The sequence below is a fragment of the Brachycentrus maculatus genome, unplaced genomic scaffold (genome assembly GCF_059751285.1).
Source record: "Brachycentrus maculatus isolate JH-2025_06_01 unplaced genomic scaffold, ASM5975128v1 h1tg000507l, whole genome shotgun sequence".
Classification (NCBI taxonomy): Eukaryota; Metazoa; Arthropoda; class Insecta; order Trichoptera; family Brachycentridae; genus Brachycentrus; species Brachycentrus maculatus.
This window is the reverse complement of record NW_028281253.1, coordinates 47,501-69,874: the sequence shown is the minus strand read 5'-3', so window position 1 is coordinate 69,874 and position 22,374 is coordinate 47,501. Positions and strand designations below refer to the sequence as shown.

Below are 22,374 nucleotides of genomic sequence, written 5' to 3'. Positions count from 1 at the left end.
GATAAGGTTTAGAAGATGAAAATAAATTGGAATAAGATTTTTTCAGAATATACATTAAAATAATATTTTTATCGTGTTTTTTAACTTCTTTCTTTTCAAAAAAAATATTTTTCAATTTCAGGGCCTACTATCATTGGCTGGTTCAAGTAGAATTTAACATTCCACGACAAATGCACTACTCAAACTTCGGTAGTCATATTTATGTTTCAACTGAAAAGATTATCTGTATACTACTTCGTCGGCGACATCTATGGTTGAAAATATTTATAAGTTTCATTAGCGGAAATCTATTCGAACATGCAGGAATGCAAAAGAGGTGAAGAATGTTAGCAAAGACCTAGTAGTGTATCGTTTTGTTCTCTCTGCCTACCTCTGCGGAAAAGTGGAGTGATAGTTAATTTTTATTTATTGTTTCGGCATTAACTTTTTGGTAAGACATGTTACAATGATTAAAGAAAACACTTCGTTTTTTACCACTTCAGTTTTATTATAGACTACATGTTTCAGAAGTTAAACTTCCATCATTCAGGTCTGTATAATAGTTATTATACAGACCTGAATGATGGAAGTTTAACTTCTAAAACATGTAGTCTATAATAAAACTCAAGTGGTAAAAAACGAAGTGTTTTCTTTAATCATGGTTAATTTTGACGCCTAATTTCAAATTCCGCCAGATCCAATTTTATAAGATTTTAAAATAAATGCTCTATCGGAATGACAATTGTGGGTTTTATTGTTTAAAATATTTATATACTTGAAAACCCTGCTATAATATACTTAAAAACTTTTGTATTTCAAATGCCGCTATATTCATGAAACTTGCCCTCTGACCCATATCGGCCAATCAGAGAGCGGGGATAGGTCAAAAATTAAGATTACGTCATTATCGGTTTTTGTCTCGTGTTTTTTTTAAATACTTAAAAATATTCCAAAAAAATGGAAAAATTCTCTATTTCACAATATTTTATCTAAAGATAAACAAATCTTTGAAACATAAATGCTACCCGGAGGATTTTGCATTTTTTGTAAAATCGACTTACATGGATCTGGCGGATTTTGAAAGTAGGCGACAGTTAGATGGTTCTCTTTTTTAAACCAGGGTATCTTGTTTATAATTTTTTTGTGGGGCATATATAAACACATGATGTGTAGCTAGAATAAATCTTAAATAAATTAATAAATCTAGTGATAGAAGGGTAATTACTGATCTGGTCCTGTTATATAAAATTCTCAACATTTTTTGGACAGCCCTGATGTCCTTAATCAAATAAAGCTGAGCGTGCGTCTAAGATGTACTAGGCAAAAATCTGTATTCGCAGTATTTGCACATAATGCAAACTATGCCATGTTCTCTCCGATTCCGCAGCTTCACATGTTAGCCAATGCTTTTGAAAGTATATATTTATTTAATTTGTTTTTATCCTCCTTGAAATCTGTACTTTCTCAGCATTTCTTCTCCATGTTACAATGGATAAATTTAAACGTTGTGTTTCACTATCTCTTGCTGCTCGCTGATAGTGTTCGAAGGAGACGTGTATTTACCAGTGCTTACTATTTGTTATTTTATTATGATTTTATGTTATAAGACTATTTGTTATAAGACTTTTTGTTTCTCTATTAGTGTATTTTTATATTAGATACTGTATATATGTATTATCTAAAGGCTTCAACCGTTCAATAAATAAATAATAAAAAATAGAACCAGTCAAATCACAAAGCGTTCTTCCTCTCACACCGTTTCTATAACTGCCCCTTTTGTGGTCCAGTCACGTCCCGCTGCAAATCCTTTAATTCCTACCAATTTCCTTCGTGGGATTCCTCCTTCTTATTCATAGTGTCCCGGGATCTGTTTTTTCCCACCATTAGTAACCCTAGCCGCAAAACGCTTATCGAAATCCGTCCGTTTTTTGTTGGAGTGGTTTCTTTCCACAAAACACCGTAAAAATATGTATTCAGTTTACCCTTTCGTGCAAAAAATATCTTAATAAATATAAACATTTAAAATTTACATTTTTTGATATCTCAAAATAGATGAAGAAGATTATGGATGTTTGGTTATTTACAGGGCGAATGACCTGTCAAAGACTGGTTGAATGATCACTTTATACATGTCCAACATTCACTTTTTTTCACATATCATTACTCTCAAAACACATTACATCTATGGTTGGTCTAGAAAAGCAGATACCATTTAATTTGTATTTGTAGGATGTATGCAAGGTAACCGGATTATTTTACAAACTGGGGAACGCCTGAAAATTATTTTTTTAAATAGATTTAAATTACAATATTTTGAGTGTGTCCAAATACTTGTTCACAAATCTGGATTATCTCCGATTATAGGAGTAATTTTTCATAGTATTTTTTGACATCTCATCAAAGATGATGAAGAACATGGAAGTCTGGGCATTTACGGGGCTGACGACCGTCATAGGCTGGTTTAAGTGATCACTTACACACGTGTACCATTTACCAATTTTACCCTTTATTGAGAACCACACCACTCAAATTCTTGAATGTTCTATATATATATATATATATATATATATATATATATATATATATATATATATATATATATATATATATATATATATATATATATATTTATATATATATATATATATATATATATATATATATATATATAAATATATATATATATATATATATATATACATATATTATATATATATATATATATATATATATATATATATATATATATATATATATATATATATATATATATATATATATATATATATATATATATATATATATATATATATATATATATATATATATATATATATATATTTATATGTATATATATATATATATATATATATATATATATATATATATATATATATATATATATATATATATATATATATATATATATATATATATATATATACATATGTATTTTTATATATAAATTTATACTTTCTAATATTTAACGAGTTTCACTTTCAGTGTGCTTTCATAACAAATGGGCCATTATGGAGTTATGTCGTCCCTTGGGAAATGCGCTGAAAGGACTGGCGGCTTACAACTTGTAAAACTTGTTACTGGGTTCTTAATCCCAAAGTTCAGCGACCAAGCTGTATTGAAATCCGTAGTGCAGTGGCCGGCGCGTTTTGCTGTCATGCGTCTAGGGGTCGATACTTTACAGTACTTACCTAATATATTATTAGATTAAAACCAATATTTTTAGCTTTTCCACTTTTTTATTTGACCAGCGACCGGGTTTCGTCGTTACCGACATCATCAGACCAGTCTGATGATGTCGGTAACGACGAAACCCGGTCGCTGGTCAAATAAAAAAAGTGGAAAAGCTAAAAATATTGGTTTTAATCTTATAATATATTAAAAATGCAATTCCATCACGAAGTGTCAGTGGATAATATAAATCTATTAAAAAGTACTTACCTATATTTCAGGTTCTGATTTTATGAAATACCTAATCTTGTTTATATTGAACGTAGATTTGATGTTAAAATATTACCATTGCGGTTCGTTCGCCTTCTTTCTCTCTTAAAAATATTTATTTTTGTATAAATGTCAGACCGTAACTATTCATTTTAATGACCTGATGGAATGATTATTTCTAAACCGGTAGTCACGAATTAATTCATACAATGAATGCGGTAAAATGGTTATGGAGAACGGTAAATTGGATGCAGATTAGGGTCAGTAATTGTTTTTGGAAGATTTTTTTATTTCATATTTTTACATATTATTTTTTGACATCTCATCAAAGATGAAGAAGAATATGGAAGTCTGGGCATTTGCTTAAATTTGTTTAAATGCCCAGACTTCCATATTCTTCTTCATCTTTGATGAGATGTCAAAAAAATAAATATGAAAAATAACTCCTATAATTGGAGATAATCCAGGTTTGTGAACAAGTATAGGTACACACTCAAAATGTTGTAATTAGTGTTTATTAAAGTGATATTACACAAAGTGAACGATGAATGATAAGGAGGGTGTTATATTATCATACCACTAAATTAACAATGCTTTTAATAAACAAAATATTCATCCAGGAAGGCTTATATTGGAAATATATATATATATATATATATATATATATATATATATATATATATATATATATATATATATATATATATATATATATATATATATATATATAAATATATATATATATATATATATATATATATATATATATATATATATATATATATATATATATATATATATATATATATATATATATATATATATATATATATATATATATATATTTTTTTTTTTTTTTTTTTTAAATTAATCACTTGAATATACCACTTTGATGAGTTTTATTTATGTATCCGACTAGTTTCGAAAACTTACAGATATTTTCATCTTCTGGTACAAATTAAAACTGATAAACATTCATTTTAGTTGAAAACATCTGTACCAGAAGATGAAAACATCTGTGAGTTTTCCACTAGTCATATATGTAAATAAAACTCATTAAAGTGGTATATTTAAGTGTTGAATTAAAAAAAAATCAACATGTAATTCCACAAAGTTAATGCCGAATCAATAAGTAAGGAAATATATAATATATTGGAAAGGAATCGTTACAATATTTATTAGTTTTTTCAAGAAAAATGAGACAAGAGTGGGGTTAACATGATTTTCTGTAAGGACAAGGGTACGTTCGTGGCATATCTAATAAAGTTTAATAAAGGAAGGATATGTACGCATAGGACTCGCACGCAAATAATACGAGAGGATATGCGTCTGAATGAATTATCATGACTTGAATATTAAAACATACCCTTACTTCATCCCTTGCTTCTTATTTTGCGATAACAAGTCATTTTATCAAAAGAATAACTATCTTTGAATTACCAAACGTCCAAGTGACTCTGAAATCTAGCTACGGCTTATGCAACACCGCTTATCATGGCCCTACTTTATAAGTTTTTTTCATCAATTGATTTGGCAGTCACTTTGTGGTAAAATCTTTTCAAATTTAATCAATGTTTTACTGTGACACGTGTTTCGATGCATTCCGCATCATTTTCAAACGCCGTATGTTTGTGGCGTTTGAAAAACATTAATTAAAAATTTATAAGTTTTATCGCCTATTCCTACTCTTGAGTGGATTTACTCTTCATTTTTATAGTAACTTCTACTAACCTGATTGGCCGATACGGGTCAGAAGGCAAGTTTCATGAATATATCGGATTTTGAATACAATGCTGTTTTTAAGTATTTTTTAGCAGAGTTTTCAAGTATATAAATTTAAAACGAATAAAGCCCACAATTGGCATTTCGATAGAGTATTTATTTTAAAATCTTTTAAAATTGTATCTATAATCTTTTAAAACACATATACAAGCTCTGTAACAAAGTATGTATCTACATCCTTCATTAAATAACTAAAAAAATAATAATGAACACAATACATAGAAGAGCTAAAAAATAATAAAGTCAGTTTTTTTAAAATACTTCTTACTGATTTTAGTGCACATACAACTCTGTTCCCAGCATTCACTCTCTTTATAAATCTTTCCATCCCTAGAAAACGTGCTTAATAATGTAGTTGTTAATTTAAATAATATGATTACATTGATTTGAATACGGTTACGTGAATAAAATAACAAATTTGCATCGCGTATAACTAATGAGAACGTATTTCTTCTTTTCAGATTACAAACGGGAACAAGGAGGCGCTGTATCAGCCAAGCCGGGAGCTGTGAAGCGGAAAAACTATGAACTGAATATTTCCATTACTCGAGAGAAATTGCTTTGCGTTTTGACATAAAATTCACGTATTTTCTGAGATAATAAGCACTGCGGATAACGTGATAATAATACAATAAAAAAATACAAGTAACCATACTGTAATATTGTATTAGTTTGTTATAAAACTCACGTATCTTATTAAAAAATCCGTTGTTGCGTATATATTTTAAAACTATGCGAAATCAGTTGATCATAGCCATCCATAACGCATGGTCATCTTGAAATTACATATATTAATTCATTGACAATTTATCCGTCTATATCATTTATTACGTTGTATTTCTCCAAGTCAAAAGTTGAACCAACGCGTGCCTTGTTAATGTTTTACTGAAACAACTGCCAAACCTTGAATTCGCTAACATTCGAGACCAAAAGTGCAAAACAAGTGAATAATTTTCTTGTAAAACTTTCGCGGTAACTCAAACTCCTAAATTTGTTTTGTTGTAGAACAATTTCAAAGCAACTTAAAGAACAATATTGATATTAGCAAAACAATAAAGGGGTGAGTTATATCTGGATGTGTTGGTTAAAAGTTTATAAAGCGAAGTGAACTAAATTTTGAGACAGAATTTTAAAAAACGCAGGAGAATTTAAACACGACGAATATTTTGTGGATGTAATAAATAAATCAAATCATCGAAGATAAATTAAGAACTGTGTGATTGGGTGAGATAATAGTTACGCAAAAGTGATAAGTTTAAAGTGACTGATTATAGAAGCAAATTAAAGAAATATTTAAGATTTTTGAGGATAAATCTAGATCTATAAAGAAGAACTAACAACTGCCTGGTCAAAAGAGATCGATTATACATACATTCGAAGTCAAACAACGATTTTTGAAGAAAAACAAGAGAAAAGCTGTGATCAATTTCAAGTCAAACAAAGATCTCGGAAGTAATACAGAAAGAAGATTGAAATCTCTGATACAGATCTAGACCATCTTGAAAGACCTTTCTTGCAAAGCACTATTATCCCAAAGCAATATTTTATTTGTGAAACAAAATTGTATCTCGATCTAACTGTGAATTGACATTAAATAAGTCCCTATCACTGCCAATATAAATAAATACAATTTTTTAACACCACCATCAAGTTTCTAGAAGTGTCCCAGTGTAGACAGTGCTTTCACTGTACCCGTAGTTGTTTAGTTGTTCAGCTACGAAATAACAGTACAGTAGTGGATGTGAAGTATCGGAGCAAAAACGTGGTCGGAAGGTATCAATGTTGCGTTAGTCGAAGAAAGATGCGATAGTCGAAGGTTGGTGCAATATTCGAAGGTAGACGCAATAGTCGAAAGTGAGCGCGATAGTCGACGGTAGGTGCGACAGTCAAGGGTGAGGAGAATAGACGAGAGTTGGAGCAATAGTCGAGGGTTTCTGCGATATTCGACGCTAAGTGCGATAGTCAAACGTTGGGTCATTAGTCGAGAGTTGGAGTGATACTCAAGAGTAGGTGCAATATTCGAGAGTAGGGGCAATAGTCGAGAGTTGGGGCAATAGTCGAGCGTTAGGGTACTATCGAGTCGGAGATTGGGGCGATATTCGAGGTTAGGCGTGATACTCGAGAATAGGAGTGCTGGTCGAGGGTAGGCACTATAGTCCCGGGAGGCGGTGGAGTTGAAGGCCCGCCCTGGCCGGGTGGATGGCGGCATAGGCGGCGGGCGGCGGCCATGCTCGGCGCGCGGGGGTAGGCGGGCGGTAGGCGGGCGGCATGACGGTGATGCTGGTGCGCCAGGCCAGTTCAGGGGGCGCGGGCGGCTGGTGCTGCGGGCGGCGCGGGGGCGGCGGGGCCGCGGCGGCCGGGGCTCCGCTCAACAACAGCCAGGACAAGGGTGGGCCCCCCGCGCCCCCCCAGCTGGCCGCCTGCCACATCCTCAACGATCTCACGCCGGCCGCCCGCAAGCGGACCAACCTGCCGCCGCCGCTGGAATCGCTGCTTGCCGACTGCAACGCAGCTAAAGCTATGAGGTGAGATTCCTATCGTTGACTTGTATTTTTCAATGGTATTTAACTAAGCTTTGTATTTTTAAATGGTATTTATCGAAGCTATGAGGTGAGAAACCTTTTAAACGGTTATATTCTTGAATGGTGTTTGATTAAGATATCGTAGTCATACAGGAGAAAGTGAACAAGTGCATTTTTTACAAAAATGTGATCATTGACTATTTTTGATATCTTACTAGCTTAATATTGCCCTGAAAAAATCCCAAAGGATTTTAAACTTGGAAGAACTTCAATTAATTTTATATGGTTGTATTCTCACATTTCCTTTTTGTATTCTTCGTTAAACGCCACTGAAATCAACCATAGATGCTGCTATGAACTCAAACATGAACCGTCATGAGATTTACGATATATCGATGAGTCGCTAAAATTTCAGTGGTGTGATTGTCAATCATGGATAGAATGGTGAATATTACACGTATGTAAAGTGATCATATGTGCTTATGACAGGTCATAAGCACTGTAAATACCCAGGCTTTTATATTCTTCTTCATCGTTGTTGAGATGTCTAAACATTTAAATTTGTACAATTCTAGTTTTAACACATCACTACTTCAATCGAATATGTCATATTGGTATCGTAGATCTAACAAATATTTGTAAAGCACATACATCGCTCACTCCTTTCAAGAACGTTATAAATCAAAAAACTTGATTTTTCAGGAGAGCGTTTTTAATGTTTAAAAATATAACACAATGTATTAAAAATAAATATCAAGCCACTTATTGATCTTTTTACTGTGCAACAGATCTTTTAAGGTAAAACCTGAAGGTTTTTTCTACATTTGAAAAATATTTAGTATGTTTAAAAAAATAATTAAACAATACCTTTTCTTCAAAATGCAAAATCAACATTTTCTGCCTTAAAGTGGGTAAATATTAAGTTGAAAATATGCCTCTTTTGCTGGGATATAGTACATTTTCTGGGCATTCAGAAAACAAGCACAACTCAAAATTGACGATTTTTGATTTATGAGGTTCTTGAAAGGAGTGAGCGACATGTGTACCATATATTGGAGGTTTGTTTACCCTATAACGTTTACTGAGTCTTTTGTCAAAGTTGTTTGAAATACGTCATTCTATTAATGCCACCTTATATGAAAGGCACATGTGTTTCCTCGCATTTGTATCAAACATATTATTCCCTATGTCAACTGTATTTTCTAAAGGTCTTTTTCTCTATCTTAGATACTTAAATATCTCACCAGAGCTTTCCTAACAAAGAAATCATTTTATTTATTAATATATTTATTTATTAAACGGCTAATGCCTTTAACATAATATATATAAACAGTATCTAATATAAAAATACACTAATAAATACACTAATAGAGTAATAAAAAGTCTTAAATATAAAATAATAATAAATAACAAATAGTTAGCACTGGTAAATACGCGAGCAGCGAGAGAGAGTGAAACACAACGTTTAAATTTATCCATTATAACATGGAGAAGAAATGCTGAGAAAGTACAGACTTCAAGAAGGATAACAATATATTAAATCTTTGATGAGATGTCAAAAAATAATATTAAATTTAGTTGGTTATATTTTACCACTTTATAGCGGTATTTAACAAGTAAAAAATATCAATATTTGAAGCAATAACTTTGTTATTTTCCATTTTTTAACGTATATAAAATAAATCTGTTACACAATAACCCTTTGCTTGGAAACTGGTCGACGTTATAATTAAATATAGTTTTTGGTAAGTTATGAGCTGAAATATTTATCATATTATTTTTTGACATCTCATCAAAGATGAAGACGAATTTGGAAGTCTGGGCATTTACGGGTCTGACGACCGTTATAGGCTGGTTAAAGTGATCACTTTACATAGTGTAACATTCACCAATTCTACCCATTATTGACAACCACATTACTAAAATTCTTGGAAGTTCTATATATAAATGAACTAATTCAGAAACATTATTGAATCATTATAACTTCACTAGAGATATCTATTGGTGAGATGAAAAGAAGCTTTTTATTGAGCAGAAACTCTTATATCAGTGTGTGATGTCCGAATCCTGGACTATAATCACATACATGAGAAACGCCAGAAAATATCATTTTCATTTTTTTTTATTTTATCCTAAAAAAATAAAAATAAATTAAATATTTATATTTGTTCTAAACGATTTTAATTTAATGTGTTAGAGAAAGTACACGTTTTCTTGAAATGGGTGCATTGTTTTGTACAACTTTATCTTTTTTTCCTTCTACGCAATGGTTAATTAGAAGAGAAAAAAAGAAGCAATGTGTATTAAATGGTTGTGAATTGTCGACAGGTACTACCGCCTCTGGATTTACACGTGCAACGGCGTGCTGCTACTGGCCGTGCTGGTGTTCTGCGCCGTGGCCGGGAGGACCCTCGTGGCCGACTATAGGAGGTCCCTGGTGCCCGGCTTCGCGCTGCACCAGCCCAGCCTGCTGTGCGCCTACCTCGCGCTGCTGGCGCAGGCCGGCCTGCTGCAGGCCGTGGGCTGCGCGGGGGCGCTGAGGCTCAGCGAGCGGCTGCTCAACGCCTACTGGCTCATGCTGCTGGCCCTCCTGCTGGGGGACGCGGCCGTGGGCGTGTTCTGGGTGTTCAGGCTGGAGCAGCTCTGCAGGGAGCTGCGCCCCGGCCTCCGGCTGCGGCTGGGCAGAGACTACGGAGCGGATCCTGAGTTCACGGAGCTGTGGGACCGGCTGCAGAGGGAGACTCGCTGCTGCGGGGTCCAAGGAGTCCAAGACTTCGCGCCACCAGGAGCGCAGAACCCGCAAAACGTAACGTTCAGCTGGGCCAAGGCGCCTCCGAGCTGTTGTCCAGAGAAACCTTGCCGGAATCCTTACCCAGTAGGCTGTGAGGAACGGCTTCTAGCGTGGTTACGACATACGGCAGACGTGCTGTTTGTCCTCGGGTACTGCGTCATAGCCTTTTTAAAACTATGTTTCCTGGGTATACTTAGATACGAGATAAGAGAGATGATACAGAAGATCAAGATGCTGCAGAGTGAGATCGACGCTGGTGCCGCTGCCTTGAACATGGAGCTCGGAGCCAGTCCTATAAGGACAGGAGCTGGACCACCCGGCGTCAGCGCTAACGGGACAGTGTGCGGAGGCGGCGGGTCCGGGGAGCGGGAGGCCTTGCTGCCGGTGCAGGCGGAGCGACGCGCGGCGCTGCAGCGGCGCGACTCGGACGCCACGAGCGGCTGCGCGCTGCTGGGCGCCGAGGAGGCGCTGGAGCTGCGTGAGATGGACCGTAGCCGGCGCCTGCTGGCGGGAGGGCCCACCGCGACCAGGATCTGACTAAGATACTACCTGGAGCAGCTGTTCGGCCAGCGCTGGAGAGCTGCCGGGGCCCCGTGAGATCAGGCCGCCGAAGGCACCTCGCTAAAAGCACTGACAGAACTTACCGCGAGAAGGACGAGCAAGGACAGCGGGAAAATCACGTACTTGTAAAAGCATTTCGGTGTTGAAACATTTTCACATTACTCTCGTATTTTCAAATGAAAGTTTTTAGTTTACCCTCCGCATTGGATTGTGTATTACGTAATTAGTCATGTGTCAGTTGTGCCTATTAACAAGCTGACGGCAATTTCTCAAAGGGAGCTTAAAAAAGACTACATTAATCAAACTATGGCCTACTAATAAATGAAACTTTAGTACCGTAATTTGTTTCAACTATGGTCCAAAAAAAACTGTTTTCAATATATATTTTTTTCCACCGCCTAAATAAAATATTATAGAAAAGTTCATACATACTTCATAATATTACGATCAGAAATATCAGAAATCGATATTAAATTCCATATCTACAATATTTTAAACATTTAAAATTTCTTTATAAACTTCAAACTAAAGTTTGAACATATTTATATGTTCAAACTAAAAAAATAATAACTTAAATACTCAATACAAGTTCATTCATTTTGAAGTGAACTGATTAATGAATATAGCGCAAATCTTAGATATAGCTAAACCCCCGATTAATAGAATATTACATACACATTTAACAGATAAAAAAATCACTTTTCGACTATTTTTTTTATTTAAAAATAAATATATGTGTTTTTGTTATAAATAAAAATATTTCAATTTCATATTATTTCTATGATCGTATGTGGCTCACTATTAAAAATAGGTATCAAATCGTGCTAGAGTGGGTTTGAACCGAGAAACTATGACTCAAGAGTCCGCGACACTAACCACGGGACCACAACCCGACACTGTTATTTTTATAATTTGATTGAGTGTGTTACGTAAACAAAAAATATTATACAACGTCATTTCCGCCTACCTGTAACTCTACCAAGATTTTTTTTTATCAAAATAAACTGCGAAATTACGTAATTTGCGTGCTACGTAACGCAGACTGGCCTTGTATTGGGTGTGATCGTAACCCACATGTGGATCATAGTTGAGACTTAGGACCATAGTTGTGGCATAGGGACATAGTTGCGACTTTGGACCATAGTTGTGTGCAATCACGGTACTATTTTGCTTGGCCCCAGTGATCAAAACTTGCTTCAAAATTAAAACTGAGAACTACTGAACTATTTTTGAGAGCATGAATTCCCCACTTTTCTCTCAACTCATTTTTACAATATATTTTATGATCATAAAAATTCAGTGAATTAAAATGATTTGCCAAAATATGGAAACATAAAATAGTTTAATTTGTAAAAATTACCTATAGATGTCACTATCATCTATCATCTCAAACTTATGTCAATATTTTTATACCGTAAATCCATTAAGGTACTAATTTATTGTTTAAAATAGCTTCATACAGGTTTTTCACTTCAAATTGGACCTTTTACAAACCAAATAGGACGCCTTACAAAACAAATTGGACGTTTTATTGTATTTTATAAAAGAATTTAAAAAAATATATATATTCAAAGTAATAAGTACTCTTGATTCGAAGTAGTATTGAATATCTTGTCTGAAAACTTCAGTACACATCGCGCGCACATATAATGACAGCGCGCCGCTCAGGCTTGCCAACTTGACGACTAACGCACTTGCTAGTCTAAGAATCAGATATGTGGGCAGGTATTTACACTGACTGTACATATATATGTACATAGTAATATACTAATATAAATATATTTTTAAAACTTCTAACTTTTTTATAATTCAATAAACGTACAATTTATTGTGTAAAACATCCAATTTGATTCGTTTAATGTCCAATTTGATTTTTAAGGCGTCCAATTTTATTTCTAAAACGTCCAATTTGAAGTTTAAAACCTGTAGTATCACTTTAGATACAAAATTTAGAGCGATGTTCGACAAAATAAGTTAGATAGAAATGCTTTTATTCATTACGGCTAGTGAATGCTTTGTAATCAGTGGAGTGCTATCGATAAGCGTGCTTCGTCGTGAATTTAAAAAACATTCGTCATGTTTTAAACACGAAACATGATTTGCGGTGCCATCGGCGGTGTCAACTGTGACATAGACTGCTAAAACATTATATCATAATCAATGTATATTACTAATGTTTTTAATGTGTAAAACATCAAATTTTCGGTGAGACATGTAAACATAATATTTCAAAATAGAATATGTCATCTTAGCTTACAAAGTTTTAAGCTTTTACTTTTGTGTACTGGTTTTAATACGTCATCACCACTTCATCAAACCAATTATTATACCATTTAAAATTACTTTCTATATCATTTATTGTTTCGGCATTCACTTTGTGGTAAGACATGACTTAATTATTTTTTTAAACACTTGTTTTTTACTACTTGAGTATTATATTGTTACTAGTTTCAGAAGCTACAGATGCTTCCATCTAAGGGTTCACGGGTAAATATAAACAGTTTATATTCAAAATCCATTTATGTTGAATCAAATGACACAAAAAAACATAATTTTCATTAATGCATTCGGCAGTCACATTATGGTTAGTATGTATCCATTTTTTATTCAAGTTTTACTCGGTAAATACCAATATTTCTTAAAATCTATTGTGACACTTATTTAGATGCAATTCGCATAATTTTTAGTATATCTTTCGGTCCGCCTCCGTAGTGTAATGGTCAGCACGCTCGGCTACTGTTCTGGAGGTCCCGGGTTCGATTCCCAGGGGGGGTCAAATAAATAAAAGTGATTTTTTTCACTCTAATATTTATTTAATATTTATTACCCTGGACTGGTACCTGAGGAGGAGGGCTGATCACCTTTCCTTCACGTGTAAACGATCAAGATAACACTGCGTTTATATGACGCAGTGCCCTATGCACCATTGGGGCGCGGATAAGGGTTTGAATGAAATATCTTTCGGTGTTTAAAAATGATCAAAACACGTCTAACAATTTATTTTGTGAAATAGTTGCATGTATCAAGTAAAACTTATATTAAAAATTTCTAGAATTATAAATAAAAAGGTGTACTAGAATTGCATACGGATTTGGCGGTCAAGAAATTTTTCAATCGTTGGAATGTGCATATTTGGCTCTTAAGCTAATTTTGCCGACCACTGGTCTAACGTAAAATGATATGAAAAACATTAATTTCCCTATTACTGTAAAACTTTGATATAACGGACCTCTATACAACGAACTTTCGATATAACGGACAAAAACCGATCCTGTTAATATTAAACATAAACATTAGTTTTACATATACATTAAAATGATATGAAAAACATTAATTTACCTATTACTGTAAAACTTCCATATAACGGACCTCTATACAACGAACATCCGACATAACGGACAAAAACCGATCCTGTTAATATTAAACACAAACATCATTTTGACATATACATCAGTTAATATAAAGTTATACGGCAGTTTAAAAATGCCATAACAAGGCGAAACAATTTTCACTTTTTTTTGTGTTTTCAATAATGAAATACAAGGTAGTAAGTAGACTCTAAAACTCAGTGTTTGATTTTAATATTTGATATACGAGTATAAATATTAAACATGCTTAAATTCAAATATCGCCGCATGTTTAAAAAAAAATAGCAGCCATGATAATTACGTCATACGTTTAATATTATCACTTCATAATTTATATAACTGAAATTCGGATTAAACAGACTCCCCATCCCCTCAATTAGTCTGTTATATCGAGGTTTTACTGTATATCGGTTATGCAGTTTATGATTTTTTTTAAAAACCATTTAATTATGTATATCACGATATTTTTAAGTAATGGGACTACTGAAAATATCGCATGTCTGCGAGCCATTTTGTATTGCTCCTTGGAAAGAGTTTCAAGGTTTATTGATTCTGAATAACTATCGATAAAAACGTTTATTTTCTATTCCACCAGAAAAAAATCATATTTTATTTCCCCTCAAAAAAAAATCATATTTATTAATAACACTATTCATATTCGACTAATCTATATATTTTTTGTGGAATAATTTATTTTATACGTTCGTGGCATTACGTGGTATCACCAAGAACTGAATTTCGAGGACAAAATTTTAATATCAGAACGTATTAAGGCTCAGTATTCGTTAAGGCGCAACTTAATTTTCTCTTAATCCAGATTAAATTTTACGTAATTGATTTTTTCTTAAAACATTCTTTATTCAATGAAAAAATTATTTTTTCTTCAAAATAATTATATAGTTTTGGAAAAAAATTATAACTGAAAGTCGTGAAAGTAAGTTTTTTTGTTGGTCCTAAAAATATATAGGAACGAATAAAGTTATTTTTTAAAAATAAATGCTGGAAAAATGCTGGAAGACCGAGAAAAACATAGCACGATCCGGTATGCCAAATACTTGAAAGTGGTCAGGTTAGGAGTCGTAATAATCTATGAGAGAATTGGTATGGTTAATGAGAATTGATATGGAATGGTGTGTATGAGGAGATGCATGAACGTGGAAGAGGCGAAGAATGTTTGCAATGACAGAGTGGTGTAGCGTTCTATTCTCTCTGCCTACGGGGAAGCGGCGTGATGGTTAGTTAGTTAGTTATTTTTGGAAAAATGCTGTGTTTCAAAATATTATTATTTGAAAACACAGACTTTTAACATCAAAACTCATATTAAATCTGTTATTTACAAAAAAAATACTTTCATAAATAAAAGGGTCGCTGCTAAATTAAAGCTTTTTTCAATCTAACATAGATGACTATTGTGAACTCATATATGTTGTGTCATGAGACTGGTCAAAATATCTAGAGTCGTTGTCAATCATAGGTCGAATGGCGAATGTTGCACGTGTGTAAAGTGATCACTTAAACAGCCCATAATTGGTCATAAGCCTTGTAAATACACAGACTCATACATGTTTGTCTATTTTATAATGTCATTGTAAATACACAGACTCACACATGTTTGTCTATTTTATAATGTCATTGTAAATACACAGACTTACACATGTTTGTCTATTTTAAAATGTCATAAGAGTTATATGCTAGATTTTGTAAGAAGTTAACGTTTAAAAATATTTGTTGTTAGTAAAGATGACGGAAGTTTTCTTATTATTGCTTTTTTTATTAATTTGTCTATTTTAAGTGCTTTGCGTACCTACTAATTTCACGGTACCTACAATACTGTAAATACACAGACTTCCATATTCTTCTTCAGTTTTGATGAAATCACAAAATGTATCAAAAACTCTCGTTTAAATTTATATATGGAAATTTCTTAAGATAAACGAATTTTCTTTTTTGTCAAAATACTATCAGATTGAGGAGTCTGTAAACACCATCAGCATTGAATTATATTCTATATCAAAGTAATTCGTACATTACACACGCATGACCAGTGAATACAACCACCGTTGGTAGCTTTCCAAATGCTAATAATCTCTATCTGGGCCCACTTTCTAAAAATATCTCTCCTTATTCCCTTTCAGCTATTGATCCAAACTTACGACTATTTTTGGCGAGCAACACAAAAGTTGTTTACTTAAATGTGAGTCTAGGAATTTTCAAAGAAAGTTTTTTTATTGCAAAACCAATAACCGATAGTACTCCCTTAATTTCCATTGATATATATATATATATATATATATATATATATATATATATATATATATATATATATATATATATATATATATAAATATATATATATATATATATATATATATATATATATATATATATATAATTATATATATAAATATATATATATATATATATATATATATATATATATATATATATATATATATATATATATATTAATATATATATATATATATTAATATATATATATATATATATATATATATATATATATATATATATATATATATATATATTATATATATATATATATATAAATATATATTTATATATATATATATATATATATATATATATATAAATATATATTTATATATATATATATATATATATATATATATATATGTATATATATATATATATATATATAAATATATATATATATATATATATATATATATATATATATATATATATATATATATTTATATATATATATATATATATATATATATATATATATATATTAATATATATATATATATATATATATATATATATATATATATATATATATATATATATATATATATAAATATATATATATATATATATATATATATATATATATATATATATATATATATATATATATATATATATATATATATATATATATATATATATATATATATATATATATATATATATATATATATATATATATATATACATATATATATATATATATATATGTGTATATTTTGTCCTCTGTAGTGTAATGGTCAGCACGCTCGGCTACCGTTCTGGAGGTCCCGGGTTCGATTCCCAAGGGGGGTAAAATAAATATAAGTGATTTTTTCACTGTAATATTTATTCAACATTACCATGGACTGGTACCTGAAGCGGAGGGCTGATCACCTTTCCTTCATGTGTAAACGATCAAGATAACACTGCGTTAATATGACACAGTGCCCTATGCACCATTGGGGTGCGTATAAGGGTTTTATAATTATTATTATTATTATATATATATATATATATATATATATATATATATATATATATATATATATATATATATATATATATATATATATATATATATATATATATATATATATATATATATATATACATATTTATATATATATATATATATATATATATATATATATATATATATATATATATATATATATATATGTATACATAGCTTTTTTAAAACGAAAAAGGCCCCGGAACTTACTTCATGTCAAGCTCGCCACTAAAAAAATATATTTTTTTTTCAAATATCATTTAAATATTCATTACAATACTCTATCATTTTGACGAATTAAATAAATATGGATTGTAATTACGTAAGCGCAAAAATTGTTTCGTTTAATTGATTTAAAAAAAAAAAAATTAAAAAAAGCTTGTTCAAATATTTATATATATAGATATATATAAAGGTGTCGGAACGTCATTCCACCGCGCTGCATGGAAAATAGCTCTGTATATATTTATAATTCGAAATTAAGGGAACACTATAGGCTATTTATTTTGCAATAAACAAAAAAACTAAAAAAGATAGTGGCATTCGGTCACAATTATAGTAAAATAAATATCTCGAAAAAACACCCTGAAAGTTTTCAAAAGTACTAGGCTTTCGCTTAGAGTCAGTATTAATCAGTGCCTTTGAGTATATTTTATTTACGTCAAGTCTAGGGAAACTAGTGAAGACGGTGAATTATCGAGGGGTGTTATAGGCAGCTACCCCTGGCGAAGTAATTACTCAAAGTTTAAAGTAGTGTCAGACTTTATACGGTCTAGATAGTTCGATGTATTCGACAACTACCCTTAAATTGGGGATGCCATCTAACGATGTATTTTATTTCAACATTTTAGTAAAACTCCAAAATCCAACATTTGCTACTACTACTACCATCACGCCGTTTCCCCGCAGGGGTAGGCAGAGAGGATGGAACGCCACACTCTTCTGTCCTGACATACACTCCTCGCCTCCTTCACATCCATACATCTAGTCATACATGCCCTCCGATTACGCAGACTTTTGACACCGTTAGATTTTAGGTTCTGATTGATCTGATCGTGCCAAGTCTTTTTCGGTCGTCCACGTTCTGTTTTCCCTCTCACATTCGCCGCATATATTTTCTTAGTCATTCTCTCGCTATCCATTCGCTCCACATGTCCATACCACCGCAAAGAACTCTTCTTAATCTTTTCAATTATTCCTCGTTCAGCCTTACATTCCTTTCTTATATCGTCGTTTTTAATTCTGTCATACAATGATTTTCCACACATTCGTCTGAGGGAGCGCATTTCAACAGCGTTCACTCTGCTTTCATCCTTTATTTCCCAGTTCCATGTTTCGCTTCCATACATTAGTGTCGGTACTAGCACGCCGTTGTGAACCGCTAGCTTGGCTTCCATGGACATATTCTTGTTCCCAATCACTCTGTTAAAAGCACCATTTATTCTATTCCCTGCATTCACTCTTCTCTCAATATCCTTATCCACTTTTCCATCCCTTGTGAACATGCTTCCTAGATATAAAAATTCTTGCACCTGTTCTAGGGTTCTCTGATTCTGATTCACTCTGTTCTGTAATTATTTATTTATTTATTTAAAAAATATATAAAGGAACACATATATATAACGTTTCTACCTCTCTAATAAAGTAGATACTTGTGTTTAGAGAGGGAGTTCGTTTCACATTTATTTTTATTTTTTTAAAAAACTAAGTAAATTAAAACAAAGTAAATTAAAATTAAAAATAAAAAATTTACAAGGTAAATTAAAAATTAAAAATAAACATTCTTTGGTATGGAGTCTAGGAAGGGGTGAGTCTTAAATATTTTTTAATTTTAGTTTTAAAAGTTTGATAATTTTTTATAGATTTTAAGTTTTCCGGAGGTTTATTAAAGTTTTTTTTACCTATGTACGTATAATGGTTTAACGCTGCTGTTGTTTTACATCTGTGCAAAATTAAATTGTTAGAATATCTAGTTACTTGAATTTTGCACTTCAATTGTTTTTTCTTTAAAAGTTTGTAAGATAGCGGCTTTATTAAATTTTTTTTCAATATTTATACATACTTTTTCTTATTTTTCTTCAAACCCTTATCTGCACCCGATGGCGCATAGGGTACTGCATCATATAAACGAAGAACAACCTTTAACACATGAAGGAAAGGTGATTAGCATCCGCATAATGTACCAGTCCGGGATAATATTGAATAAAGTTCACAGTGAAAAAATCACTTATTTTTATTTGTGGGAGTCACGAACCTGGGACCTCCAGTAAGAGCGAGATTTTTTGTAATGGGAACGTAGATAATAATATATTGATATATTTTGGAAAAGCTTATGGCTCACTCCTTTCAACAACGTCATATATCAAAAATCGTCAATTTTCAGTTCAGCATGTTTTTGGAATTCCCAGAAAATGTACTATATCCCAGCAAGATTGGCATATTTTTAACTTAATATTTACCCGCTACAGGGCAGAAAGTGTTGTTTTTGAATTTTATAGAAAAGGTTTTGTTTAATTATTTTTTTAAATTTACTGAATATTTTTCAAATGGAGAAAAAACCTTCAGGTTTTACCTGAAAAGATCTGTTACACAATAAAAAGTTCAATACGTGGCTTGATATATCTCTCACTCCTTTCAAGAACGTCATAAATCAAAAATCGTTAATTTTCAGTTGTGCATGTTTTCGGAATGCCCATAAAATGTATTATATCCCAGCAAAAGAGGCATATTTTTAACTTAATATTTACCCGCTACAGGGCAGAAAGTGTTGTTTTTGCTTTTTGAAGAAAAGGTGTCGTTAAATTATTTTTTGAAATATACTTAATATTTTTCAAATGGAGAAAAGACCTTCTGGTTTTACCTAAAAAGATCTGTTGCACAGTAAAAAGTTCAATATGTGGCTTGATATATATTTTTAATACATTGTATTATATTTTTCAACTTTAAAGACGATCTCCTGAAAAATCTAGTTTTTTTTTATATACGACGTTGTTGAAAGGAGTGAGCGATATGTTTAATTCATGTTTTATCAGATTTTTTTATTTATTTACTTATATATTTTCTAAACTGTTCATGACTTGATCTTTGTATGTAACAGAGTGTAATAATTTAAGTGTATATGAGTCAAATTAGTTTCCATTTTATGAATCGCGAACTCTGAAAAATAATTACTAGTAAGTCCACTACTACCAAGTAAAGATTTTATAAAAAGTGTATAGATATTACCACAATGTGACTGCCGTCCCAGTTAATGAATTTATCCTCAAAACATTGGATCAATTTCAAAACATACGTTTTACATTTTTAATGTGTGACATATTCAACGAATCTTTATTGATTTAATATACAAATATTTTAAATTAAGTTCGTCACAAAAAATATTTTATATATTTATTTATTGAACGGCTTTTGGTTGGTGTCCCTTTTTTTCCATCGATTTCAAATAACCCTTTCACTACCGGTGTATTCTTTAAGCATTTTTTTTATTTGACTATTTTGTGGAAAAAATGTTGTATGAATTCATTTCAATTGAAGAAATTAAAATAAAGATTAATAAAGATTTACAAATGAGGCATATTAAAACTAAATATTTTTATGAGCACGGTGAATTTCAATGAAATTATTTACGTTTAAACTTTTTTTCATAATCTATAACGTTTTGCATACATATTTTTTCCCTAAAAAAATCATAAATAAATAAATCAAAAATTATACTAAAGTAAAATGAAATTTTATGTGGTTTAAATAATTCCGGTAGTTGAAAGGCTAAACATGGCCTCTTTTGCTTGTTTATTTACTCAAAATATAGTTTATATAATTAAATACAACGTATATATGTAGTTAGTTTTATATATTAATAACTATGTAAGTTAGGTTAGGTTATGTAAAAAAAAAATCAATGACCAAATTTAGCCAAATCGGCGACGCTGGTAAGATATGCAATGCGTACGGAATTCCAAATGTAAAATAAAATATTTTTAAATTAGATACAAATAAATCGGAGCGCTGAAAAGTTACCCAAAGCGTCTAAAGACCTAAATCCAAATTCAATGTAACATATTTATACTAGGTAAATATTGGACAATGCGTTTGTATTCCAAATTCAATTTATGAACATGTTTATACTAGGTACATATTGGATAATGCGTGTGTATTCCAAATTCATTTTAGGAACATATTTATACTAGGTACATATTGGATAATGCCTATGTATTCCAAATTCAAATTAAGAACATGTTTATACTTGGTACATGCGTGTGTATTCCAAATTCAATTTAAGAACGTATTTATACTAGGTACATATTGGACAATACGAGTGTATTCCTAATTCAAAAATTTATAAACATACTATATATATGAATTGGACGACGCATATAAATCTCAAATTCTAATATTTTATACTAGATAATATAAATTGGCATTGCTTTCGTCGGCGTAAAACGCAAAGTCGAAAATCCAGTTTTAAACGTAATATAAAATTTGTACTATATTAAATTTTAAAATGTCTATACTGGTCATGTCGTGTGCAATGTAAATTATATTCGAAATTTTAATTAATTTGTATAATAATTTAAACTAGTTATATATTGACAACGCTGGAAAGATATGCAATGCGTATGGAAT

The 22,374-nt window shown here is 31.4% G+C and overlaps 2 protein-coding genes and 1 long non-coding RNA gene across 4 annotated transcripts in view; 2 read left to right on the top strand and 1 right to left on the bottom strand.

Annotated features, from left to right (window-relative positions):
* Positions 1-7,367, top strand: part of LOC148301892 (uncharacterized) — a 168,670-nt gene extending 161,303 nt beyond the window's left edge. Inside the window, exon 3 of the long non-coding RNA XR_015838734.1 lies at positions 5,682-7,367. This is a non-coding gene — a long non-coding RNA (uncharacterized LOC148301892). The remainder of the gene's footprint in view (positions 1-5,681) is intronic.
* A 28-nt stretch (positions 7,368-7,395) lies between these two features.
* On the top strand, positions 7,396-11,070 carry LOC148301891 (uncharacterized). Its single transcript, XM_088272549.1, has 2 exons — positions 7,396-7,745; positions 10,071-11,070. Exons 1-2 carry the CDS (start codon positions 7,489-7,491, stop codon positions 11,068-11,070), a joined length of 1,257 nt encoding a protein of 418 aa, XP_088128675.1. The 5' UTR covers positions 7,396-7,488.
* LOC148301890 (uncharacterized) overlaps positions 11,017-22,374 on the bottom strand; it is a 45,329-nt gene continuing 33,971 nt past the window's right edge. The window contains exon 7 of one of the 2 annotated variants that reach the window (XM_088272547.1): positions 11,017-11,154. In XM_088272547.1, the coding sequence (XP_088128673.1) occupies positions 11,071-11,154 (84 nt within the window). In that variant the 3' untranslated portion in view covers positions 11,017-11,070. Of the gene's footprint in view, positions 11,164-22,374 lie in introns of both variants that reach the window. The other variant, XM_088272548.1, reaches the window with a different exon arrangement.

What these genes read in the sequence shown, in the direction of transcription:
- LOC148301891 (XM_088272549.1), top strand. Translation starts at nt 7,489, where the DNA reads ATGACGGTGATGCTGGTGCGCCAGGCCAGTTCAGGGGGCGCGGGCGGC. An exon ending in AACGCAGCTAAAGCTATGAG is followed by an intron (nt 7,746 to 10,070) that starts GTGAGATTCCTA and finishes AATTGTCGACAG; the next exon opens with GTACTACCGCCTCTGGATTT.